Genomic DNA, 19,618 nt, shown 5'->3' on the forward strand with positions numbered 1-19,618 from the left:
CACCTTAAGAATGATAAAACACTATAAGGTTCAATACAGAGGACAACTACTAGTGTGAATTATCGAAAGGAGAGACCTAAAAGTTATGCAATTTTTTTACGCTACCATTCACCACCCGTGCTCAAAATAAACATGCAAGTTATTGAAAATATGGGTAAATGATTGGCTTATGTTAGCTCAAGACTCCAAAACAAAATTACTTAAAACTTTATTTGGAAACGCAGAACTGTCTCCAAAGAACTGATCCATAGAAAGAAAATCCGAAATAACAATTCGGTGGAGGTTTACACAGTTTGGTGCTTTGAGGAGCACAGACTGATACAAAGACTTACCCCTACATATGCAATTACCAGTTGATAAAAACGCATAAACGCCGTCAATGGCAGTTGTAATATTACATGAATATACTCCTACATACGAAAGAGCAGGGAATTACCAAGGTATTTGAAATAAAACTACACTACAACATTAAACAAGGAAAAAAGGGATCATTGTAAAGGACCTCTCCCATCTCACCGATACTTTGGCCTCCTCGGAGACAATCGCATGCGACAAAACATTCGGATGGCGCTCCAAAAGTTTTTCCAACAGAAAATCGAGGCTCGGTCGTAGGGCTAACACACGCCGGATGCAGTGGATGGCCGCTTGGTTGCGCGGATCGATGAAGAGGCACCGCACCGAGTACGAGATACAGGCTGAATAAGTCCATTACAAGGGAACAAAGAGCAGAGCATCACTGTGGCATTAGAAAGTGTGTATTTTTAGGCCACTATTGCTGTTGATAATAATCTTAATATGATTCAGAAAATACAAATTGCAAAGTATAATAAAGCAACCCGAATGTAACGTACGCCCAACCTTAAACATCAGAAAATGTGCCTAAAGGCCTCAGACAGTAGGCGTTCATAGACTTACAACAGCAATCAAAAATGAGAAAATAAGGTATATTGCCATCCTGAAAACATTAAACCACCCCCATTTTGATGAAATGTCGGTTAATCTGAAATATTAGGATTTCTTTACAGTGTGACTAATCAAACCCCATTTTGCATGGTCAATCATCTACTAAATTGGTAAAGCCGAGGACAAACGTGTCTAAAAAGTCACCGAAAGAAGTTAATCCAGGAACGCTGATGTTTTCCTAATAGCTTGGGACATATTGCAATGCGCATCAGTATTATCTTTAAAAGTGACTACTAAGACCTTTTCTATGTTTGAGCGCAGTCATTAGCTACTGTGGCTCACAGATTCGAAGGTCAATAGATAGCTAAGGTACAAACTAACATAATTTCTTCAGTTTTAGTGATATACGTCGCGAAAGTTAGGTTGGACTTAAAAGTATCAAAAATCCAATTAAGCCGATTATTCAATCCTTAATGGGCTAAAAGTGTACCTACTACAACCAGGATGCACGAGGACGTGATTGCGTATGAAGTCGCTATCATTACGTCTTCCAAAAAATGCAATTAGCGGTCACTTAAAACTCGTATTCCTTTTCTATTCGCCTTTCTGAATCAGAAAGTCGATTATTTTAAGATGAAATCGTGAGGAAACTGACTGAACTACGGTCCAAATTGACAAATTGTGAAGAGAAAGGTGCGCGGAGACAAAAGAAAGAAGATCACCTTCAAACTCAGAGATGGCAAAAAAGTAAGGTAGAGCCCAGTGCAGAGCCAGTGGGTGTGAGGGCTGTTCTTTGAGGATGTGCGTCAGTGCCGGTGTGGCCACATCAAACCGATGCAGTGTGATTGCGGTGCTAGCTAGCTTCAGCCAAACGCTCAAATCTGTCGCGTCCAGGTCCACCGCCTTAAAAGTGAGGAAGAACTAGGTCTTACTAGTGGGCATTCAATTTACTCAAAAAATGCTCGCCACCGGATTGCCAATCAGTGCGAAGGCACACCACCAATTTGCTACCGCAACCTAAGCCACTCCAGGGTAATAACTTTTGGAATTTACTACAGGTATTTGAGATTATAAGCACTCAAACTCCACTTCATGATGCAACAATGATAAAGTTTCTACCGGGTTCATATTCCACCTTCATGGGTAAGTGAATGGTAATAAAGCAATATTTTGATCACAAAGTGACGATCAAAATCAAGTCTCTTTATGAATAGCTTGAATTCCACGAATATATGCGAAATGAGGTACGTCTGACCCATGCAAGAGAGAAATTTACCCTATATTACCGAGTAAAACGTGACTTCAAGCATTAAGAACGCTGTTTTAATAAGATGAAGTACATCCCAGATGTACGTGGTTTCAGTTAACGCACGCCCTTTGACACAATTGGCAAAATTCACTATCACGACCATAATAAGACTTCGTAAAGAAATTAGAGAGCAGAATCCGATATAAAAAAGCAGATTTTACCCCATATTATGCGATAAAGCTTGACTCCATGAAATAAAGAATTCAGAATATAGGAAAAAACAGAAGGAACCATTCCACTAAAAGCGATTACTTACCAATTTAAACCATTTAAGAGCAGTTTCCAGGTTTTCCGATTTAAGATAGAGGTTCGCAAGATGCTTGCAGCTAGCGAACTTGATTGTCTTTAAGTGAGATGGGATTGACTACAATAAAAAAACAGTTAATGATTGAAAAGGAAAGAATAGAGATGTCAAGTCATCAAAAAAGGAGTAAAGTGCTTTCAGTTATAGTTGTTGAACATCAGTGATTAAACTAGTTGAGTATCAAAAGCCAACTGCAAAATTCTCAAACAGAAAAAAAGAGGAAAACTTGCCGGAGCTGAGCGCAACAAGAAGCTGTGAACGATGCTCTCTAGAAGAGGAATTGCTTCGAGAGAAGATTCAGAATCCGAGGATATTTGAAGAGCATGTTGGTACAATTGGGTGATGCGCACCTCTTCTGCCTCCTTTGAAGAGTGTTTCTCCCGCACTGGTCGCAGAAGACGACGAATGGCATCGGTTGTGGAAAAGACGCCTTGAGGATTGTCCAGCAGGCCTGTGGTAGTGACAGCATCACCCACAGTGGGAGAATTTGCATGGTCCAAGTCGACGTTTCTACTCAACTCGGATAAGTTGGTCCGATCGTCGAAGAAACTGGAGTCGCTAGCATCTCCCTCGTAGGTAATGGGTCGAAATCGAAACTACAATGAGAAAGGAATGTATGTCGTTCAGTTATTTTTTTGAGAAGGGTCAAATGAAGATGTGCTTATGCAACTGCTTGAGGAACTGGTGATGTTTACAGACAGATCTGATGCAAAAGAACTTCTAAAAGCTGATATTTAAAGCTGATTTATTAACGAGAAGAATAATGAAAACGCATTTATCAACGTGTATATGTGACTACAAGAGGGATACATAAAACTGCGTAATATGCATGTAAACAAATTATTCCTTTAACTAGCATTGTAAAGGCGGCCTAAAGACAAAGCAGATAGAAAGCCTACTTAGCGGATTTTAGCACAACATAAAGAAATGACAAATTAAAAGCCCACAATCATCTGACCAATTAAACACAAGCCCTATTGAGCCAATAAAAATCATAAAACATTCAAAATTAATATCATTAGAACAAATTTTTTAAAAAAATTTGCAAGAAATACTATTAGTAAGGTGCGCCGAGTATCTACATAATTTCTCCAAAGCTTAATTTTGGGAAAATTGCCAAAACGTGCCCACAGAAGGTCCTACTGTACTTGCATTGTAGATTGCTTTTATAAACGCGATCATACCAAAGCTATCAGAAGTACCTAAACCAATATAGATATGCCCTCATTACAATCACACTGAGGTGTACAAAAGCTAAGTATACCAAAGCATTGTATCATTTTAAAAAAGAACAGTTCAATAGTATTGGTTTTCACATTTTAAGGCGATGTTCAAAAATACTCTTGTTATAAAAAGAGTGGGTTGAATTCACGGTTGGGTTGTGGCGTCTTGGCACGTACATTTGGCCTTTTACGGAACAAAGATCAGTGACCTTAAGCATATCCAATATATAATGGTTGATTTTCGCTTACTAGGAAAGAGAAAATCTTACTGAGTGAAATTTTCACCAGGACCTAATGCTACATTTCAGAAATTAAGATCCTTAAATCACAGCTGTAGGAGTCGGGATACTTAACGTGCCCTCTGAACTCACTTATAACATGATTATTGCTTGAGTAGAAAAATGTTACGAATCACTGTAGCTGATTTAAGAGTCAAGAACACGTGGATTGATTTTATTATGTTTAGCATTTTTCGCATCCGTCTCAGCCTTCATAGCCTTGTAACGAGCAGACGAGTTAAATGGGCACATGCTTTATGGGGTGGCAATAAATAAAGGGATACAGCTACTACGGTTTAACGCGTTCAGGTTAAGTTTGCTCTTCGGGGACCGATAGTGTCCGATCTGTCACGAGGTTCGTTTTTACTGATTGTCTCTAGCCCAAAGGGTACACCCGGGAAAACACGAATTACATTATTGTATTTCAACTTCCCAGAATTTCCGCACGTAAATGTGTGCTGCGTGGATCTTAGCAATCAGAATTTTCCACATTTATTTTATGAAAGTACCTAGGTACATCAAGTCTCTTTGATGGGTCTTGCCACATTGGAGCGACTCTATCGCCCCCATTGGCCTAGTTTGAGGTCATATCGGCTGGCCTGAGAATGTCTTGATTATTGTGCCGTGATACTTTGGGTCATTCTAGAAGTTATTTCGAGGTGCTCCAGTGTACATTGGCAGTTCATAATTAGTACACAGGAGGACGCAGAGATTATAGGCACAGGCAGGAGTTTGCGTTGTCGAACATTCGCGTGGACCCCTTCATCATTTGAGCGCTGCTTTTGGCGACTCATCTGCCGGCTCTTCCGCTTCGACTACCACTTTGCGTTTGGTGCCCTGGGCGTCACGCACGTGCTAAAGGAGACAACTATGTGTTGACCCTCCGAGATGAGAAGAGGTTTGATCTTAGTGTTAATGATACACCTCCCACGTTGTGCCCACTTTGTAACATGGGGAAAGTCGCCGACTTTTTACAGCCTGGCGTAGGATGGCACTCCACAACAAATGACTTTGATGAGCACATTATTAGCAATAAAATTTATTGCCGTAAAGCGATGCCACTCAACAAAGCGCCTAAGTTCACTTGTCTGGTTTTCTCCATTGATTCTTCCTTATCACTTTTCCCCATTTCAGTGCCATTTGACCACAGACACGGTGTATACGCGGCTGCTGCAAAGGTGGGGTGGGCGTCACATTCGTATAGCAATTAGATCATCACGTGAACGCTAAAGCCAATTCTATGATGGATGTTTCGAGTGATTCATTTTTGGTGTCACTCAGGTTTTCCTTCCCCCTTGCGGAGCACGTGAAAGCGACTTTAGTAATTCCTCTATTAAGAGTCTCCGCAGGTTACGCGGCCGTCTTAGTGACGAGGCTCAGAGCCCGTGGCTGTGGTCAACTATTCAACCTTAAAACAGATTATCACATTTTCAGAAATTATTTACATCGTGACGTTGATGGCAGCGGTAAGGGATCCTGGTTCAAACAATGTGATGTAATGAGACATCGGTGGAGCGAAATGGTTTGCTGGTTCACGGAAGAACTAGGAAGTCGTAGACATGATAGTACGATCTGTAGAGGACGCAGAGTCCCCGTAGTCAGGTGTGCACCCAGATAAATACCAGCTCACTAGTTTATCAGTCGCATTATTCCTGTCACCCATTACTCTTCTTGGTGCAATGTTTATTCAGCGTGTTATAATTCATTCTCCATAAAGTGCTTGTATTCTGCAGGCGCCATCCCACGAATGTGACGCCTCCATTTTGTGAAATTGATTAGGTTCCCTACTTTTTTTCATTTTACTGGCTGTAGCGATTCGAGGTTTGCTTTTGATAAGCAAAAGCCCCAAGTTGTCTTAAATGAAATACTACTCATTAATCTAGGTATGAGTGCTTATTCCAAGCGCCATGATCTAAATGGTAATTACGAGGAGACTTGTCGACTGGATTTACGATTGCTAATAACACCATGGAAAGTGTGGGACTTGTGACATGATTACTGAAAAATTTTTCATCCGTATCGAGGATTAATACATAAAGCCCCGAGTCTTTACTGAAAGTCTGCAGGAGTTATAACACTCGGGCAGAAAAGTATTGCCCTGAGGTCGCGCTGCCCAGTGGCGGAACATTGTGCCTGTGAAACTAAAATGAAGATTTAAACAAATAATCAAATTATTTCAGAGACTCCTTCTCCTTTTAGGCGTCATCCTCCCACGTCACCCACCCAAACGTAGTCGGCGCCGCAAGAAAACCCTCCACCAACCAACTGCCCCAGTCATCGAATTTTCACGGAACTGAGAGGATATTTGACTGCAACGTCACTCATTCCCCTCGGCGGTTCCACTGTGTCTGAATTTTCATCCTGTTGGCGAACTATATTGGGGAAGGGGAATGTGCTGTCCTTAGTCGTAAGAATACTGGCCTAAAATCAGTCATTTAATAAAGGACGGTGCTTAAAATAGTGTTGTGGGTATGAGTTTCGCGTCTATTCCTCCCTGTCACCTTGTTTCCATTTCAGTCCTATCCAGCCGCATATATAAGTGGATTTTATCCAACTAGTTGAGAGGTGGAGGAGGTATCACGTGTTATCTTCACCAACATCTACATACAAGTACCGTAAGGCAGCTTTGTAACAAAGTATTCCACATGGTTCACGGCCAAGGCTAGTGTCGATTCAGTCGTTAATGCCTTTCCTTTAAGACACAGGACTAGGATTGTTGCCAAAGGTGAACGTCATTTGCAATCCTTCTATTAGGGGTTTTCACAGATTTGTCCATTTGCAGAACATATCGTTCTTCTGCCACGCAAAGTACAGCATTCAGCAATGGAGATCGAGGTAGCTATTTTTTGGGATCGGGTTCACTTTCCACTGAAACCAATGTGACGCCCCAAGTCTTACCTTAAGCCGAAACAAGTCATTACAATAGAGCAAAAAATGCATTGCCGAAGAAGGATCAAACAGGAGGAAATGGCATGCCAGCGAAACTAAACCGAGGGTCTAAATTAATCATCTAAGAATTATAATTGCAGTTGGACTCCTGTTATCCAAAGCCTATTGTGTCACCTAACCGCACACAAGTTATTCTCACAATACCACCAAATCAGGTGATTAAACCCCACATAAAACCCGTTTCTTGTTCGGTTTTATGCTCTTTGGTACAACGTGTTAATTTTTAATTGATTTTAATTCATTTACGGGTTAGGAGAAACAAGATTGGAAAGGGGCTAAGGTATTTCCGAACCGAGTGAAAATCCAATAACGAATTGTACAGTGCGCTAACTCCGATGGTAGCGAGAGAAAAGTGCTTTATTATAATCGCAACACTGTGCCACCAATAAAGATAATGATTCACACCCATAGGTGCGCAATTAAAGCTCTGGTTTAGCATCCGAGTTGGTGCCACACGGGTTAGTTACGGTTGATTGGCACTGCAAGCCTGCGGCGCTACAGCGCCACAACCTGCCAGGCTTATGCATTGTACGACCTGTTTACCGACTATAGCTTTCCAAAATAGTCTGCCATTGAGTGAGGTTTCCATCCCTCCCTAAAGTGTCCAAAGGACAAGAAAAACGGCTTGTAGTTGTGCGGTAATTACAAGCACTAAACGCACTGGATCGATACAGTTGAAGCATTGATGCTTCTGCGAAGTCCATCATCCACCAAGATCTCATGCGACCCGACTGGTCATTTGACCAAGGCAGACGAATGACCAGTACGGTCAAAAAGACGAAATGATGGGGCGTTGGTTTGTGTAGGCCAATCCTGTACACGTGAGGTCGCAGTTATACGACGGTACACGATAGCTCGAACGCACAAACCTAGTTGAAGCGCAATGTTTGGCTCTAAAAGCCCACCCGTTGTACTCTCAGGGTCGATAGTTGCCTAAGCGTAGACTGATTAATTTCTGTGCGCCCTCATGCCTGGGAGACAATCAAACAAAGTGGTTTGTAGATTGAGGTAAGTAATTACATATGTAACAAACTGCTGTGCACTTCACCCACGTAAATCCTGTACTGAGATGTAAACCAACAACTCGGTCTAGACAGGTAATCTCAATAGCACCCCATTGTTTCTTAAAAGAAATATTTTAAATTGGAGGCTTAATCCACGCCATGACAACATAGGAAAAAAGGCAAACATATCTAAACAAAATCACAAAAATAGGCATAGCAAAAAATGTACATATATTAGTGGTAAATTTCACTGAACGAGGTTCGTTCAGCATCAAGATGGTTAATACATACAGACGCATATACATAAAAAAAGGAACAGATGTAGGGAATGTGAAGTGCTTACAATTGTGCGGGAAGAAGGGGACAAGGAACGGCTATCTGGATAAAAAGGCACCAGCAACAAGACTTCCCCATCACTTGGTACGCCGCGTCGATCTCCGCAAACCGACACCAAACGAGGACGACGATTTGGTAACGCGTGTGTTCAGACGACTTCCTGTGGCCTTGCCCTTCGCGAATGGTAGCGTGCTCTGCTTCAAATTTCCACTTTCTTTGCTTCCCTTACGCTTTGCCTGCTTAACGCGTTTCGAAATTACATCATTTGCGACCTTGTCATCATTCTTCTTTCGTCGCTTCTTTTCAGCTGCAGAAAACGAAAGGAGAAATAACCAGTCAGGAAGGTGATAGAATTGAGAATGAGAAATTAAACACAACAGGGACTAACGTGGTTCTTCTCCCAGTGCTGATTCGTTATGCCCAGGCGATGCCTCCAAGTCCACATTATCAACATCACCGTCGCTATTCGCTTCACTGATTGGCGCCACCTCCACCCCTACCTCCTCCTTCATGCTCTCACCCTCGTCTATAATCTCTGAGTGATCACCGATTGACGAATGTTGGGGCTGTTGGGAGCGCTGCTTGTTAGCGGGGTGCTTGACTCGAAGAAACTGAGGAGGAATGAGACCGTCCTTTACGGCTTTAGCGTTTTTACATGGGGTGAAGGTGACCAGAGGACTACCGCCCTCTCCGCGACAGAGCTGCGCAAAATCGGGGTTGGAGAAAGAGGAAGGGGCTCGAAGAAAGAGGGTACGCGGCAACTTTATTTCGAACTGGCATCCCTTCCACACTATGTTGGTACAACGGGTGAGCAGGAGGCCCAGGGATATGTCGCAGGCGATGTAAATTTTCTTAACAAAAATGACAATCATAATGAAAACAGGAACAACAAAACTCCTATCTACGCATAATCTCCAAGTCAGGGCGCTTATCGAAACGCCGTACTAATCTGCTTGCCAAGACCTTGCATAAAAGCCCCTGATGGTCGCTTACCAATGATTTGATTCATCGTATGGCGTCATATATCGTTTATTACTCGAAAACACGATGACTGCAGAGGTGGAGTATGGTTTCCAGTGTTCATCAATTAGTGACGAGCACCCCTGTGAAAAGGATTTACCCGAGAACTCCGAATCTTCTCTCCATTCTGAGGTACCTACATTTCACAACATTTTTAAGAGTAATTAAAACGCTACAACCAGCCATTTCTTTGTCTTCACTCTTACTGTCAAAGTATGTAGTAGGCTCTAGGTGATCAAGACTGATTTCGATTGGTGAAACAAGCTGGATCCTAGTTTGGCAATCATTCCTTGTTAGTTTAAAGACAGGATAGAATGCAACACTCCCTAAAATCGTCCGAGAGGCCTATCCATTCATACAGAATGCGACAACAGAATGAATAACTTTTGAGATACAATGTAACAAAGAAAACATGGCGAAGGATGAGAATGCAGAGATAGACAAAAGATAAGTAGTATAAAAACCACACGAACTTTTTTTACACGACTGATAATAGGGTTAAAGTTCCGGCAGGAGACCTACTCCTACGGTTCTGATGCTGTTGCCTGAAGCCAATGAACTTTACAGAAAGTTGAGTAGATAGGAAGGAGGGAATATTAAAAACCTTTCCCCACTAGCTAAATCCCATGAAAGTGGACTGGAGACGAGGGGTATTCATGGAATGCACTCCAGTTACGACCCTAATCAACCTACTAATTTACATCAGAAGTGGATCTCCTTAATGTTGCAACTAACAGAGGAAGAGATATTTTAAGACAACGAAGCTCAAATCGTTCTCTGAACAGAGGATTGTCGGTGCTACAATGTGAAATACAAAGACCATCTGAAAACGACGAGAACGATCCTTGATAGATAATGGAGATCAAAGAAATTATAGCCATTTCAATTTCACGCATTATTGCGCATCGAAAGGAGTATACCATTCTGTAGTTCGATGTGGCTCAGATTGTTCCTCTGTCTTACGAATAGCTTCAAGAGAAGTCTAAAGTGAAACCGCAGGACAGTTTGAAGGATTCCTTCAAGAGTTCGGACGGCTATGACACCGGCCGCGCTCCCAAAACGTGTAGACGGCCAATGAAAAAGTCCTCACTGCTTACCGTGTTGATGTTCTCATCTGTGGGACAAAGAGCGTCCCGTGAATGCTTAATCCTTTCCAGCAACTGACGTAGAAAAGTGTAGTTGCTACCACCAGCCATGATAGGTTCCATTATAAACCAGAGTGCCCTGCAAAAGAAAGAAATGAGAAGAATGAACATGCGGCAACAAGAGAGACTTACGATTTCACAATGCTCAGACGAGCCACATCATCCGGTTTCTCCCAGTCGGGGTCATGCGCCAGCAAGTGAATGGCATAAGCCAACACAAAGTCGGGCAGCAGAGCGAAGAGAAGCTCTAAAACAGACACAAACCGTATTTCTTCTCCACTCTGATAAACTAATGTGCTTAAACAAAAAGGAAAACAACGTACTGGGATTCTCATTAAAGAGTCCGTGCTTGGCTAGAAACTCCCTGCGCTGCTTGACGTTGGCTGCAAGGTACTGCTTCGCGCGTTGTCGAAAGGCCAACTCGGACACGTCGGCGGCGTGGGCGAACATGGCCATGTACTCAAGGGGCAGTTTCAACTGAATTAGGCCCTGATGCAGCACTCCGAGAAAGTGGGATCGCACGTTACTACAGGGATCCTATGTAGCACAAGGAAGAGGAGAAAAGCGATTCAGTAAGTTAGGAAAAGCTACCGATCTACACGTACTTTGCGCAAACGTTTCAAAAGTATAAATAAAGGGCGGAGCTTATCAACCTTACCTCAATAAGCCTTTGCTGAACCAATGCCACATAAATATTAATAGCAATATCAATACTTTGTATTTTGCCAAGAAAATGATCCTTTCTGTACATATGAAATGCTCGCTGTTTGATGAGAAAAGGGGAATTGACACTTCAAATGGACAAAATGCTTGAGTTACAATTAACATGGTGCTTGTGGGGATCTCAGACGAGATTTAACCATCGCAACCATGACGCTTTGTTGTTCTAATAGGACAGCAATCGTTCCTCCTTTGGCTCATTTCAGTCGCTGCTCAAAAATTAAGCAGAACTTCCCCCACACCAAGAACACCCTACATCCATTTTTGCTCCTTTTAATTTGAACTAACCTGTTTGTTACATAGAATAATAAACTGATAAAGGGCACATCATAAAATCGCAACACCGGGCTAAGATAGAAAAATCGGAGCGTCGAATATGCATGCCACTAACGGTAAACGTTAAATGCAGACTCTCGGGATGTCCATTTAGTCTGATTTATGTCTAAAAGAACTTAATCACACAGCGACCTGACATACCAGCGTGATGAAAGAGAAGTTCATATTTTCATCAGATTTAATTTGGTTTGCATCAAGGTAAACACCCCGGGTAACAGCGCCTAGAAATTTCGTCGACTTTTTATTTGTCATTGTGGCTCTTTGCATTTCTTTTGACTGAACAATTTTTCAGAAGAGAACATCATTTGTATTTTACGCGCCTGAAATTCTACCCAATAACCCCCAATAGCCACAATAGTAATGAAATTCATATTCAACAGACCCTGGATTTGTTTATTCCGTGAAAATTAGAGCTTCAAAATCACTACCTTTGGTAGATTAAATATATGAAGGGCAACAAAATGTATATTCACGGCAGTTTCAAAGAATGATAAACGTGTGGAAAAGTTCCATGTACTGATTGAGGGCTTGAGTTAAAGAGTATCTTTCGACAATGGATGCACCGTGAAAATCCCAACCCATTAAAAGAAAGCCCCATGCCACATCAGTTCTTACTAGATCGCAGTAGCTACTATACTACTGCGGAAACCAATAGCGACTAATAATAGTGCAAACAGGCAGAATTGGTAATCGAAATAGTAAGGAATGGAAGAATATGCGATGAGACGTACACACATAACGTAGGACATAGACTGATACCAACTGACTTCAATGACCTCAGCGTAGAACTGAAAATAGGCGATCTTCAACCAGGAAGTTGCGGCCACAAGACGCATTCGGGACATGTCGCCAAGACTGTGCAAAGGTGGAAAAAAATTAGAGCACTTTTATTGTTTAACATCAAGATGTCTAATTGATTCACCTTTACATCCGTGAGGAAACTGCATTGCACAGACACCAGTGTTATGTATTTACATCAACGCGTTAGCGTTCTAAGAATTATCACCTTCTAATTCAAGTAAATTATTACCAGAGAACAGCCATCGAAATATTTAATGGTATCTGACGTCCCAGCACTACCATTACTCATTTTGACCTTATAAGACATGGGTGGGGCATTGACTGAACGAAGCGATTCAAAATAATGTAGAGGATCGGTCAACATAGACACTCCACTTAACCGCCGCACGCATAAAACTAATTAAACAGCAGAAGCGCCTTTCATTGATCACCTGCTCTTCTGTTCCCCTCCATCCGGGCTTCCTTGTTGTGAGTCGGCATAAAAGTAGTACTAGATTATACGAGTAGAGGTTTAAGAGTACAGCGCTTGATTAATAACACTGCCTCTTAATGGAGATGGGATAAGCAAAAGAACTCACCATTTAAAACCAACTCTTCTATCTAACGTACACTCTAAGTTCAAAACCCGAGTTAAGTTAAAAGAGGAGTAAAGTCCGCTAATTGTCTAAATTTCCACTCACCTCATTAGACCATTGCACGTCAAATCACCGTCATGTACGATGATGCGATGGATGAGACGAATGATAATCTGGGCGACCTGTTTATTCTGCAGCTTCAGTCCCACCAGCCAATTGGCCATCAGTTTCACCGCTGCTATCTACGAGGAATTAAGCCAACTCTAGTCAGTGTAGTGTAAGTTATGCCTTCTGTTACAGGGACGGTTCAGTAATAGACAAGTATCGACTACATCGGCTTGGAGCTATCAGGCTCTCAGTCCTTCCAAGCGTTTATGATAAAGCTAGTTCCAGACTCGTATGCCTCATAGTGTTCAAGGGATAACCCGGGCGCCACAACAGTATACAAACCTTGGCACGAGTAAGAAGGGGAAGGTTGCCATCTGGAGTCCAATCAGAAGGCTTCGCATCTTCTTTGCTGTTGTTCTCAGTCTCCGTCTGCGCCTTTTGTTTCCTTCCACTCCTCTTCGCTGCCTTGGATGTTGTTGACGCCTCTGTATCTCCATCTTTGGTCAAAAGGTTTGGAATTAAATGGCCCGTCATAAGGGGCTTTAGTTGAGGATTGTACACACCCGGAAACAGTAGACCCACGTGACTCAGAGTGGTCAAACAGGCGATGTAGTCCGAACTGGTGATCTCACAAGCCAGGCACGTCTAGGGGGAGGAGGAAAAAAGCAAGCGATAATGTTAAATCCTCATACACTGTTCAATTTGACGCCAAAATACCTTTACAATGTCGTCCAGAGTTTGCTGAATCTTCACTTCCAGATTCGCCATTCTAGGCGCCTCGGAGCACACCGAATCGAGATCCTCACCTTCTTCCGCTAAGACAGTGCCGTCACCTTCAGTAGTGGTGCTCGTCTTCGCCTTCTTGTTCTCCATTTCCTCCTCCTCCTCGTCATTAACGTCACTTTCCTGACGCGCGGCCTCAAGAGTGGAGACAGGTCCTTTGGGGAAAGTCGAATGCTTTCCAGCCAACGCGTGAACCACTGACAGCAGCTGACGCAGCACTCGCACCGACAGCTTGGCTCGTCGTTTCTCTCGACGCCACGCTAAACCGGCTTGACCCACGGTCACTGGCTCTTCAGTGGCTTCATCCACTGCCGATTCTTTCTCTCCCCGACGCTGACCTGAAGCAAACACATACACGCAGGAAGATCGCATCAACTAAATGTTGAAAATCTGATTCCCAGTGAAGGACAATGTCTTACGTTTTGCCTTGGTGGTAGGAGTAGTGGATTTATGACTATCAACGATGGGGACAGGTGGGTAGGCAGCAGTGAGCCCAGAGGTACAGAAGGTAGCGAGGAGTGGGAGGATATGCAGTGTTTGTTCGCAGAGCTGCTCTTCACTGCCGGAGTAGAGGCCGACGCCACGAAAGCGCTTAGCGACCGACTTAACCCCCTTGTGTCGCTTCTCTACCTCCGTCGACGCTGATGCCTCTGCACCCTCCAAAGAGGCCTGAAAATTAGCCTCGTGCTGCTCCAGAGTGGCTCCGCTACCACCTGCATCCTTCGGACCATAAATTGGACCGCCACCAAGGAGGCAGCACAGAACCTGTGGGAAGAGTTTCGATAGATTAATAGAGAGAAAAGCGTCGAGCTTTGTGCGTGTGACGGAGGTGAGAAAGTTTTATCGAAATGATGGAAGCGGCATGGTTTGCTGCTATCAAAGGATATACGATACGCGTAAATTTGAGGAAATACCGAATCAAAAAAGCCGTTTCAACTAGCAGACAAGAGGAAATGTGAGAGCCATACGGTAAACTTATTTTTAGCACAATATGGGGAAAACAAGATAGATTGTATTCTACGACAACGGTGACAATGCGTGATGCCAAATCAAGTGCTTGAAATGACTTGCAATTAATGAAACGTCATATGAATACAGAAAGGCTTCGCAAAAAGTATATTGACATCGCTTTTTGGAGCAAAAAATTTGCAGTCTATACAAATTACTTTGAACAAAATTAAATATTAAAACTGTTTACTTATAAGTTTCACGAAAATTTTAAAAACAAGGTACCAGTATACAACTAACGAAACACAACACTAAAAAACCAAGGCTAAAGATCTATAAAATGATCGTGTTAACGAGTTACTTGGAAGAGATCTCCTGGACATACAATAAAAGGACTTCAACGTCTGTTCAAGGGAAAAGACAATGAGAACTTTAAATTCTTCTTGTAAAAAAACATTAAAAAAGCAATGAAACCCACTTGGAGGCATAATTCAATCGGTGTACTGGGATCCTCAGTCGAAGTGCTTTCAACGGGAACGTCGGGAACGAGGATGCTTCGGTGAGTATCGAGGACGCTGTTGATGTACTGGAACATGTCATCCGCGGGTAATGTGTCCTATAATGAAAACAGGACATGTCCACACAGTAGTCAAATAGACTAGGCGTTGAAAAGGCAATATAAAAAGAAATTAAACTTAGTTACGAAAATGATCAAGAACCGAATACATGAATTCACGATAGGCAAAAATGTCTGAAAGTCAACTGAAAAAAATATGAACCTTGTGGTAGACGGAGAGAGCAAGAAGGATCCGCAAATCCCTCACCAACTCCTGGCCGACTACCTCCTCTCTGATGGAGTTCTGTGAAGAACCGGTTTCCATGGAGACGACTAGGCGAGTAAGGAGCTCTTGACCGAAGGCCTCATCAAAGAGGACGGAGGCACAACGCTCCACAAGCAGTTTCACAGTGTGTTCGTATTGCGCTACTTCACCTCCCCCGCCACCACTACCTGACTGTGAGGCAATTCGCTTCAACACATCGTGCTGCCAAGATAAATGAATGAGTCTCGCCATTAGCAAGTTGCGGTGAACATTGCGGTGAGGTGTCACAGAAGGGGGGCGTTTACTATGGGAGGCTGAATCTGAACCTTAACAACTACTCCAATCCCTGATTATGAGTGGTGACCAATGCCAAAGGGAGACCGAAATGGATCAAGCCGAAATCTTTCTCAGAGAACCACTTACTATGTTGCTAATTAAGACAGTAATTCTCAATCTTCACCTAAAAACACAGCACTCTCTTCCACCATAAATTCAGAAAAAACGTTCCTATGAAAAGAAATCGCCATCTAAAATGTCCAACATAACACTGCTTCACAATCCACGAGAGGTACTATCACATAAAATGAGTAACACTCGCGATATGATGCAAATTTGTACCTTCGCTCCTCTTGCAACCCACTAGAATATTTACGACGACTACAAAGAGCACCGGAGTCGAAACTGAAGACAAGACGATGTCAACTTAGCAAAATGATATCGATTCAAACCGTATATGCCACTATGTGGATCTGTTCAAGTCTCCTAAGGTCGGAAATGCTGGTCCTACAGTCCTTCTGTGTAGATGCGATAAGCCTGGCTTCACACTCCTAGATCTTGGAACTTTGCAACAGTAGTTCCGGTGGTATAATTACTCAAAAAAGTAGTTACCTCGGGAGGCATAAGCAAATGCAAAACACAAACCAATTTTATATCATTTAAGGCGCTTTAGAGACCCACCGAGACTACAAAACATGAATAGTAAAGCAATTGAGGGAGGACAGGTTCACACCTTAACGACCTTTTACAGACTCCAAGCAAGTGAACACAAGGGTGAATTTCTCAATGCAAAGAAGGAAACGCACCATGCACTGAGCTGCCGCCTTTGAGGAACAATTGGGGTGAAAGAGTTGACAGCAGCTGGTTCTCAGTGCTCGATCAGAGTGAACTGCATTAAAAAACTTTTTCAGGTGGTCAATTGCCTTTTCGGCTTTCGGTAGTAGACCTGGGCAAAGCGGAGAGGCCAAGTTAATGCTGAATTGAGTTAAAAAACATAGCATATTTAAGATTATTACTGGAGAGTTTCTGGAGAACTCGAACCATTTCAGCACTAGTCCGGCCCATAATCCTTTTGCCCTGGTGATCAACAATAATGCGAAGAGCCTCCCGTACGATTGCAGACCCACTGCAAAAAATGGTTAATCTAAGTCATTATAAGTGAAAGATTTCACTTAATTAAGATAAAGACAACTGGAAACGAGTTATAACGGATCGATAGGGTTAAATCACCGAATGACCAATTCAGATACAATTACGTCTTTGGTGAAGATTAACTCACACAAACTGGACTTTAAGGAGTTCTTGGATAGCTTTAATTGATGCATCATCCGCCAACTGGTAGCAGGTGAAAAGACTTTTAACTCGTTCCTTGGTATCGAAGTTGTAGGGCACAATGCAACTTTTGAAAAGTCGTTCGACTATTATCCTAGGTTTGAGAAGAGGGAATGTCAGAGATGCGTCTAGGACGAATGCAACATATGGTAAGGTATACAACATGAATATGTGACAGGCAGGGATGCTTATAAATCTTGGATAAAACATTGCGGACAAATTCGGGCCAGAAATCTAACCGAGGACGAAAAGCTCACTTGTCATCAACAGATGGTTGGTAATACATATGCATGATGGAGTTGAGGGTCATGACCATTTTATCAAGATTGGGATCGGCGGCCAGGAGGTTCTGTTTATAGACCAGGGCCAATTCGGAGAGAACCTCTTTGCGGACGGAAAGTGATCTGTCTCTCGATCGATTGTAGATTATGTCAAATAGGGAGTCCGCCTCATCGCCTTTCGCCTCACGCATCAATGTGGCTACCATCTTGAGGGACAGTAAACGAACAGCTGGATGCGGGAAGGGGAGCGTTGAGTTCAACAAACCGAAAGATAAGTAAGTACAAAAGCAACACAGTGCTTACATTCCGTCCTGTCAATGGTACAAGACTTGAGGCAGTCGATCAGCTTGCCTCTGGGTAATTCAGCATTCTGTTTCAACATAACAGGCACCATCTGAATGCAGAAGTTCCGCACGTCAGCATCAATATCATTGAACCTGGAGAGGAAGGTCGCCCACAACTCAGGATTCATGTGATGAACCGTGGAATTCTAAAGCAATTTCACCTGCAATCAAGGTAACTTACAGGTTCTGAGAAAATACGAGCAAGTAGGCGGAAAGCCCTTTTCCTCTCACGGGCAATACTAGACTTCAGTTTAAGCTCAACACAGGGCAAAATGGGGGAGACTAGGCTTTCTTGCAGCGTGTGAAGCGCGTATATCACAATGAATGAGTGTTCGCCAAGAGGATCGTGTGGACGAGTACCAACTTCTGACTCGTCGAGATCTGTAGATGCATACTTCTGATCGCTTAAAACAAGCGAGTTTTGAATAAGCTAGACAAGATGGATGAGACAGTTACCTAATCTACCATTTGAATGGGGTACTCCAGTTGTGCAGAAGTTCGTACAATTAAATCCTTAACCAGCGCGTGCTGCATTGGCTGGGAGCTTTTAGCAGGTTCGATGAGGAAGGATAGCAGATATGCCACAACGTCATTGGTTAGAAGTGCAGAAGATTGGTGTATTAATGTAACAAGTGAGTTGAGAAGAAACTGGCGCACAGTTTCCTCATCCGACCAAGCCCATATTGAAAGGTTTCTATGAAAAGCATTTGATAAAAGGCACACCTTACTTAGCAATTTCTATTAATGTCCTCAAGCAATCAAGCAAGTACTTATCGCCATTGTCTAATAGTCGACACCAAGTAAATACATCTAATTTACAGCATGTCTAGTAAAATAAAGATGTGAAACAGAAGAATTACATATACAATTGTAAATAGGCGAGGATAATTTACATCATGCTTGCTGTGCAACTTGGAAAGATTTGAAATGGACTCGCTTAAGAAAGTAAGAAGGTCCTAAAGTTATTAGCAAAAGCGACTATGGTACCTCGATGCGATTTTGCGAATCTGGGAGAGTTTCGAATGGATTGGTAGGGCAAAACAGCTTCAGTAGCGTGCACACCGCCACGCATATACGCAAACGGATATCAATGTCAGGATGATGAGTAAATTGGCGGGACAATAAATGCAGTAGAAGACCGATCAACTGAATTGGCTTCTGGGTTTGAATTACTGAATGTTGATTTTCGGAATCTTCTGTCACCGAGTCATCCTTTATTCCACTTTGGCGCAACATATCACGCAGAGCAGCATTTATATCCTTAAAAAGTTTAAATCTTCAAATAGCTACGTACATTGATTCGCTTTCTTAATTCATCTGGCCGAAGGCTTCCATCTATTTCAGCACACCCATCAGGGTACACAATGTCAAACCCGACAGTGTCCAGAACCATAGCCTATTTCGTTAAACCCGAATTGACGCGACTCAAGCAAGGTCATATAAACAAAGGTTTAATGATTAAACTCAGCTTTTTGCATTAACAGACTTAAAGCTTACAATTACGCTAAAAACCAATGTACACAATTTTGTGAATTATCGGTGGTACCCACATCTACTAAGAGGTGCATCTACTAAGTAGCTTACAATTAATTAAAAGTGAGTCAACGACTTGAACCGACTTTTTACGGCAGCTGAAGTTAACCACACAGCCTGCGACAAATAGAAGGGTAACATGAAATTTGGCATGGCCCTCTGGCGTTTTTTGTTTTATTACGACGTGCCAGAAAAGCGTCCACATTCACGAAGGATACTTGCCTGCTCCACTTTTTACCATTACTTGGCAGCTATCCGTTAAATATTAATTTTTGCCAGAAGCTCGATT

At 42.6% G+C, this 19,618-nt stretch overlaps 2 protein-coding genes across 2 annotated transcripts in view; both read right to left on the reverse strand. All coding sequences in view use genetic code 11, as the record gives it.

Moving 5' to 3' along the window:
• The window catches only part of EGR_05045 (Calcineurin-binding protein cabin-1), a gene marked incomplete at both ends in the record, with an annotated part of 25,550 nt that extends 21,852 nt beyond the window's left edge, over positions 1-3,698 (reverse strand). The window contains 5 exons of the mRNA XM_024494294.1: positions 517-695; positions 1,626-1,806; positions 2,469-2,576; positions 2,867-3,112; positions 3,660-3,698. Coding sequence (XP_024351243.1) covers positions 517-695; positions 1,626-1,806; positions 2,469-2,576; positions 2,867-3,112; positions 3,660-3,698 — 753 coding nt within the window. The remainder of the gene's footprint in view (positions 1-516; positions 696-1,625; positions 1,807-2,468; positions 2,577-2,866; positions 3,113-3,659) is intronic.
• A 4,685-nt stretch (positions 3,699-8,383) lies between these two features.
• On the reverse strand, positions 8,384-19,189 carry EGR_05046 (Sister chromatid cohesion protein PDS5 B; the record flags this gene model as incomplete). The annotated part of the gene is made up of 20 exons (XM_024494295.1): positions 8,384-8,613; positions 8,695-9,157; positions 10,424-10,550; positions 10,604-10,718; positions 10,795-11,008; positions 12,259-12,382; positions 13,009-13,145; positions 13,354-13,656; positions 13,729-14,132; positions 14,214-14,559; positions 15,221-15,358; positions 15,522-15,785; positions 16,646-16,785; positions 16,856-16,965; positions 17,119-17,265; positions 17,429-17,681; positions 17,756-17,942; positions 17,978-18,226; positions 18,784-19,056; positions 19,091-19,189. The coding sequence occupies 20 exons, from the start codon at positions 19,187-19,189 to the stop codon at positions 8,384-8,386; spliced, it is 4,323 nt and encodes a 1,440-aa protein (XP_024351244.1).
• Positions 19,190-19,618: the final 429 nt, after the last annotated feature.

This window comes from Echinococcus granulosus (genome assembly GCF_000524195.1).
Source record: "Echinococcus granulosus chromosome Unknown EG_S00035, whole genome shotgun sequence".
Classification (NCBI taxonomy): Eukaryota; Metazoa; Platyhelminthes; class Cestoda; order Cyclophyllidea; family Taeniidae; genus Echinococcus; species Echinococcus granulosus.